Consider the following 8209-nt stretch of genomic DNA (forward strand, 5'->3'; position numbering starts at 1 on the left):
TTTTTTTTTTTCGTTCTTCTTGGAACGTGCATCGACCTTCGTAGGGGAAGAAACTCGGTGAACGCGTAAGCGTGACACAATGGTTACGCGCTTACATCATTCGTTACGACAGCAAAGAACACGGTGTAACGCGAACGCGAACGTGAGCATTGGCGAAAGGCTGCTTCGAAGAAATTTTCATACAGGTGTAAGAACACACGTGAATATATTATTCCGATTGAAATAATAATTACGAAATGTGTTCTTCTTCTTCTTCTTCTTCTTCTTCTTTTTTCTATTCATCCTTATGCAGAAAAATATTCGATCGTAAAAAACAAGTGATCGTAGGCAATTTATAGGAGATAGAATTTTTTTCTCTTGATTTGCTCTTTTTTATTTACCATATTTGTAAATTATTTAAAATTGTTCGTTATCATTTATATATTCCGATTGAAATAATAATTACGAAACAATCTTCTTCCTTTTCTTTTCTTTTTCATTCTTACGTAAAATCATTCGATCGTGGAAAAAAATTAGGCGTAGCTAATTTATATCTCGTGGTAGGAGCGAAGAATTTTTTTTTTTTGATTTTTTTTTCATTTACTATGAATTATTTAACATCGTCCATTATCATTTATATATTCCGATTGAAGTAATAATTGCGAGACACATTATTCTCCTTCTCCTTCCTTTCTTTTTTTTCTTCGTCGTTTTTAGATATGCGTAAAATCATTCGATCGTAAAATTAATTGTAGATAATTTATACCTAGTGATAGAAGCGAGCAATTTTTTGTTTAATTAGCTGTTCTTTTTTATTTATTTATGAATTATCATTATCATTTTTAAATATCTATGACGATATCTGAACGTGATTTCGTCGTTCACTCGCATGTACATTTTTTACTTTTCTTATTTCGTTAATAATTTCAATTAATGAGCATACACTCTATCGATCACCCGTTAACAGATTATCCACTGGGATCGAAATATTTGAAATATTTTATCTTTATATTTCTTCGAACGATCTACGCGCTACCATATCGCTAAAAATTATTTCTCTCGGCAAAAACCCCATATAAATTGCTAAAAATCTATTTTAGGTGCATATCGATTATTAATAAATCGATACATCGAGACTATTTCACTTTTATATTGTTTCAAAAGATCGACGTACCGTCGTGCCGAGAAAAATCATTTCCCTGAAATCTATATCAGACGAATCGAAATATTTACAATATTTTATCTTTCCATTACGGAAATTCCAAAGAATCAACATTTTAGCACACTTCCTTTCCGTTTACCAATCGTGAGTCATCGTTGGGACTCGTTTCCGTCGGCTAACATAAGGCTTCGTAACGATACGAATATACATACGTGCAACGACCATACGAACGCAGCAAACCATACTACTAATACATACAAGTATAGCAATGCGGCGAGTGGCGCCCTCGTTAGAAATCGCGAGCACGATCTCACGCCATACCTCACGTTGTCTTCGTGACGCAAAGTGGTCGATGAAAACGCCTTATAACACCTTCGAATCGAATATATCGCGCTCGAGAAATCGCAGTGAAACGTCGACGAAACGAACAAAACGGATATAAAGAAGAAAAAAAAACGAGTAATAATTTGGGGGGGGGGAAACAAATATATATAAAAAAATATATAAGATTAAATATAACAAGCACGTGTTATTTGGCAGGTGGTGTCGCATCCACGCGCCTGCGTGTCTGATCTTTAGGACCAGCCAGCCAAGAAAGCAGCAAAGTGTGTGGTGTATACACACACATATATATATATGTGTGTGTGTGCGAGTGTGTGGGTGTGAGTGCTGTGCGCGCTTGTCGTCTCTCTCTCTTGCGCGCGCACAAGGTAGCAGACGGGCAGTATCGATCTCTCGGCGCGAGACACGCGTGCGCGCGTCTTCGACGCGAGGAGGACCACATCGGAGAGGGGTAGGCCGTTGTCATTGTCGGCGCGTCTTTCGCGACGTATCCGCGGTGCTGGCGAGACAGGGTGATATCGGATAATCCGAAGGAGAAAAAGTGACAAGAGAGAAGAACACCAAAATTCCGAGAGTGTTTTATAGTGACAAACTTTAAATTTCGTGCTTCCTTTCGAGAGAAGAAAAAAGGACATCTTTTTATTGATTCATTAATTATTTATTTTCCTTTTTTTTTTTTTTGATCCAAGTAACAAACGAAGAAGTAGAAAAGGAACGATTCAGAAAAAAAAGAAAGAAAAAGGAAAGGAAAAGGAAGAAGAAGAAACGAAGGACGCCCGGCGTCGGTGACGCCATTGCATATTTCCTCTCTCTCTCTCTCTTTCTCTTTCTTTCTTTCTTTCTGTCTGTCTGTCTCTCTCTTTTTCGTCACTCGATAAGAACGAGAGTAAGAGCGAGAGAGCGAGATAAATGCAGAGAAGCTTTAACCTTCTAGCTCGAGAACCGATCGATCGAGAGCGCGCAACGTACAGCACACAACGAAGCTCTTTTTTCGGTCGGGCGAAAGTTTAAGGCCGTGCTCAGCGCCGATGGACGGGCGCCGTTCGTAGATTCAGGAAGCAAGGCGATTGGTTCGCGCAACGTTCTCGACCGTTTCTCGGGCCAATCGCCTGCCTCGTCTACTAACCCTTTCCGCCCTTTTTTGTTTTTGTTTTTTTTTTTCTTTGCTCTTTCATTTTTATTTATTTATTTTTTTTTTCAATCTCGACATCATCTCGAAAAGGACAAATTTTTATTATCGACAAAGAAAAGATGAGTCTCCTGTCTTCCAGCATCGGCAGCATTCGCTGCCTAGCGGATGAGGAAGCTGATAACAACATGCTTCAGGGTAAATCTTTGTTAATCATTTTATCTCTTTCTCGTTCATGCTTTTCCGCCTTTTTTTCTTTCTTTCTTTCTTTCTTTTTTTCTTTTTTTCTTTTGCTTCTCTATCTTATTTCATTCTGACACCGACGATTGCACCGTCGAATAGTTCTGTCTGCTTTCACGGATCGTTACATCGCTAGGATCTTATTTTATCGGAGAGTAACCTTGAAAGAGATTTTTTATTACCACATATATCGAACAGATTTGTCCGTTTTAGAGTGCAAGTTTATCACTAATAAAAGTTGTATCGTTAATTAATCTTTCGCATCGTGATTACCTTCTTAATTTATTCCAGACTAATTGTTAAACATCGTAAATAAATATACGAATCTTGTTACGTTAAAAGTGGACAGAACTTTCCGACAGATTCAATGTCTCAATGCTTATCGCAATACGCAAAAAATAAGAAACGTAAATGGCGTATTCTTCGTTGAGAATAAATTTCTTTTTTTTTTAGATATGACCTTATTGAATATCACGTAAACAAATGTACGAATTTAATATTATTTTCTTTGTATGAAAAATAAGCGAAACTTTAGATTGGAATATTCTAAAATTTACTACGAACAATATACGTAATCGTTGTAAGAAAGATAAATGACAGATTCGTAGTCGAGGATAAATATTTAATTTTTTCGCACAAAATCGTGTTGCGAGAAAATACGAGAAGGTTCCTTTTTCGGTGGGAGATGGAGCTGAATCCTCGTAGGGAGAATACGATCGATGATGCTTCCTTTGCAAAGGGGGGGAGACTTCCCTCTCCCTCTCTCTCTTTTTCTCTCTTCTTTCCTCCCTTTTTCGATTTGTTCGGAATCGCGACGATTCGCGACGAGGCGCACGTTGTTTCGCTCTTCTAACTGGATGCGGTAGGTCTTTGCGAAGAGTGGGGGAAACGCTTAATCGCTCGATATTCTCTTTTGTTATTATTCGTTATCTTCTCTTCGAGATATTCGCACGTATATCTTAATAACACGGATCGTATTATTAGAAAATTAATTGGATAATTGTAACGATTGCAATCGCATCTCTTTTAACGATTATTAATTGGTAACATTATACACACACACACACATATTATTCGATATTATATTATCGTAACGTCACAAGATCTAAACGAGATATACATATGCAATTAGGGATCAAAACGATCAACTTTGGGATTTATTTTATTTGATAGAATCGACCGAAATAACCTCTTATATATGTATGTGTTTATAGTTTATAACGAACGATTCGCAAAAACAGGATACAAAGATTTCTTGGAATTTTTCCACGAGAGATTTCTACGAGACTGTGCGTCGTTGTCCTTGAAGATATATTATCAATTCATCGTTGACTCTTGAACCAGTGATTACGAAGACTGCCGAGAGTTATCATTAACGTTACAGCTAGACGATAAGCAACGTTTCTCCTTCGTTAAATATTATACGAACATATTTTTACGTATAACAGATCTAACACAATTTTCTTTTTAGTTCGCTGAATATTATTTCATTCTATTGAGAGAGAGAGGGGGAGAGACGGAGAGGGAGGGAAGGAGAGAGAGAGAGAGAGAGAGAGAGAGAGAAAGATTACGTATTATCTCTAGGGGAAATTACATTATAGTTTTGACGACTTGTTCGATTAAATTTCAAGAAGATTTTCTCGATCGAAAGTGCATATTAAATTGTCTCTTGGATCGTATAAATGCATTTTATACACACCATTTATTTCTCTGTAATAGATATCGTTAATGATTATATATATATATATAGTATATAGACTGTTATATGGAAAACGAGTATATAAATCTCTATTAATACTCATCGAGATACGTCTTATCGAAACGTTATTTGCTCTGTGTTTTTCTCATTTATTTAATTTTTCTTTGGTTTGTACATAGATATATACAATTCTAGCTTATAGATCCTATAGAATCGTAAATAAATAGTACGAACAGAGGTGTGTGTGTGTGTGTGTGTGTGCGCGCGCGCTCGTAGGAGGGGAATTCTGCCTCGAGATGCAGCATCCGAGACGGATCGATAACTTTGCACCGATAATATTAACAGAATATTCCTTCTCTTTTGTCATTCAACGATAGTTCTTTTCTCGTTTATAAGTATATCTGTTTTCAAAAAAATATACTATTTGGTATCTTTATATCGTTTATGAATACGTCGTTCAAAGTATTCGTTCTAAATTTCTTTTGTATCCACCTTAAAAGCGACGAACTCGTGTATCATGCGTTTAACCTTTTTTTTTTTTTTTATGTATTTTTACTTTATTTTAGCAATAGAAATTTTTATTTAGAAATTGTTATTTTATCTTAGCAGCGTTTAAGTCGTTCCCGAAGGTCAATATTAAAAATACATTTACAGGTTGAAGAAAAAAAAAAAACTTATCGATGGACTCAATGACTCTTTTTATATTTTTGTCAAGGTCATAAGTCAAGAGAAAGATCAGCGTTAGCGATTCAACGTATGTCATAATTTATCGCATCAGAAATGATACAATTATTTAATAAGAAATGAGACGAGTATTTAATAGAAATAGAAGTTGAATTCATTATTTTACGAATAAATAAAATCATTACGAATTCGAGACTAGATCTATTTGTAACGTTAGCTAGCCACGTTTAGCAGCTCTTTCCTGTTGAGACAAGCGTACCTAATGCTACGTGACGTTGGAAGGAAGTGGTTGAGCATATTTATGATTCCTTCTCGAGACTGGAGGCATACCTTCGGGGTTTACTTGCGATAAAAGTGGAAGTATCTGGGGCACGTATAATAAGGCATGCTTCGAACGTTAACAGTCTCACCGTCTTGTAGAATTCATGTTGTTGTTATTATTATTATCATTATCATTATCATTATTATTATTATTATTATTATTATCATTATCATTATTCCTTTTTTATTTTTAATATATCAGAAGAATTTTCAGAATAACAAAAAATGAATAGCTTGTAATAACAATAGATATTGATAATTGCGTATCGATAATTATTTATTTTTCAACCTGTAAATATATTTTTAATATTGATACGACTTGACTATTTTGTAGTTTTTTTTTTTTTCTTTTTTTTTGCTTTCATTTTTCCATTGAATTGGACGAACTTAGAATACTCTTAAACACGGTGGTATTACAGTCGATACAAGTTGCATGATCGAAGGGCGTTGGTTGCCAGGATACTCCCTTTGTTTTGGATTTCCTTGTCTTAGGGTGTCCCATAAAAACGTTCCTTTGTTGAATCGATCGATGATAATTGCAGCACGATGATGCGTCATCCTTAAGCTATTCTATTTCTTTTACTTATACTTTTAATCACGAGTTCAAATATTCCCATTTTATGGATATTCGTAATAAAATCAATTTGGAGTTTTGTTTTCCATAAAAAAAAGAACCTCGTAGTATCAATTTTCATCGATTATTAATTTTTATTCCATGATTCTCTCTGATTTTTTTTTTTTTGCATAGCAATGAGCGAACTGAGATAACTGATAAAGTTTATCAACTTAAAACGCGATTCGAATGTTGTACACATTTATACTACATTCAACTAGTCGCCATTCCTGTCTCGTCACGAGACTATTAGCTTAATAAGGAACTCGTAGGAGCGTTTAATGAAACCTTGCGCGAGTACGTATTAGTGCATTTATATTCGTTCGAGTTATGTATATCGTATGAGTTACGATCACTACGAAATGATTTATATCGATCGGGTAAATCGAAGATCTAATATAATTCTTCCTAGTATAATCAATTTCACGTTATAGGATAATTAAAATCGTACTACGATAACTTCTCGAATCCTTCGAGAATTCTTTTTGAATTTCTATTCGCCTGCGGCTTTAGACTTTTCATTGCAGGGACATTCATTTTATTCTTCCGACCAACGGTGAGAGAAGAGAAAGCAACCGGTCGCCGATAGGGATAAGAATAATTTTTTTTTCTTCTTTTCTTTTTTTTCTTTCTTCTTTTTTTCTTTCGAATCGGAAGGCTAAGGAAACGATCGAGAGAAACGAAATGTGGGTGATGTCAATGTCATCGCTCTGATTTATTCGTTTTGCTAATGTATATGTAGTATATTTCCGATAACGTATCACGGAGAACAAATTTCTTTCTAGAGAAAGCTATAGAAAGCCATTTAGTTTGGATATTTTTATAGGAAAGTAACCCTTTGATAACAGAATATATATATATATATATATATATATATATATATATATATAGAGAGAGAGAGAGGGGTATATATGTATTTAATGTAAGTTGTAAATAATGATGAGCTATTAAATGACATATTTAATCATCAAACTCATTTATAAACTATTATTAACAATAATTATATTTAGCTATTGTATAGTTTAATTGATTGGACATCGTTTGTTTTTGAATGACTTGACAATTGTAGAAAATTATTTAACACGTCTACAACATTACGATAGAATGCAATAGAAGATAATATGACATTATATTTTTTCATATTATATCATAGAAATTTTTTATAGAATACAATGCTTATACGATAGCAATATTGCTGCATTAGTAAAAATTTTTACAAAAAATTTTCTATGAAATGCAATATAAAAACATATATATATATATATCTGATTAGAAAAATGTTAGAATATGAAAGGTATATGAAAGATTCTCGATAAGTATAAAATATAAGTGAATGTTCATCCTCTCTCCAGATAAATACATTCGTTAGAACGTATCGAACCAATGGAAATATTTTATTAGCTTTCGCGATTTATTGAAATCGGAGAGAGTTATCTCTCTAACTAGAAGTCCGAAAAATGTTCCAAGTCGTTAACATTTCGAATGAACGTTTAACGATCGTAAGTATTTACGTGTATCGTCTTCGATACGTGGTGATCCATCGACTTTCCATCAGCTTCCTGTCTCTCGAGAACAACTCTCGATCAAAGATTTATTTAACTGTGAAACTATCACGATCGTTCACTTTCCAGCGTGTTAAACTTAGGTGTTATTCTTTTTCTTTTTTTTTTTTTTGATTATTTTTTATTTTTTTTTGTTTTTTTTTTCTTTCTTTCTTTCTTTCTTTCTTTCGATTCTTGTTTCTCACGGAGAGTGTCCTGTTAATACAACCAAATCGTCGATAATTATCATCATCGTCATTACTACGATAATTAATACTCACGCGATATGTCTTTAACGAATGCATTTCGTTCTATTAATAATGATCGAAAGTTTGCTTTTATGTTCATTTCATTTCTTTATAACGTCTTTTTTAAACTGTATAATGAATGCACAAACACACATAAATAAAAAATTTATAGAGAAATTTATAAATTTTATAAACATAGAAATTATAAATTTATATATATGTATATATAAATTTGTTTGTGTGTGTGTATG

At 33.8% G+C, this 8209-nt stretch overlaps 1 protein-coding gene across 2 annotated transcripts in view; it reads left to right on the top strand.

Moving 5' to 3' along the window:
• Positions 1-8209, top strand: part of LOC122634667 — a 45470-nt gene that overhangs the window by 10351 nt on the left and 26910 nt on the right. Inside the window, exon 1 of one of the 2 annotated variants that reach the window (XM_043823823.1) lies at positions 1820-2810. The exons of the other annotated variant lie outside the window; for it this stretch is intronic. Coding sequence (XP_043679758.1) covers positions 2735-2810 — 76 coding nt within the window. The 5' untranslated portion in view covers positions 1820-2734. Of the gene's footprint in view, positions 1-1819; positions 2811-8209 lie in introns of those variants that run through there. 2 annotated transcript variants of the gene reach the window in all.

Source organism: Vespula pensylvanica, chromosome 15 (genome assembly GCF_014466175.1).
Source record: "Vespula pensylvanica isolate Volc-1 chromosome 15, ASM1446617v1, whole genome shotgun sequence".
NCBI classification, from domain to species: Eukaryota; Metazoa; Arthropoda; class Insecta; order Hymenoptera; family Vespidae; genus Vespula; species Vespula pensylvanica.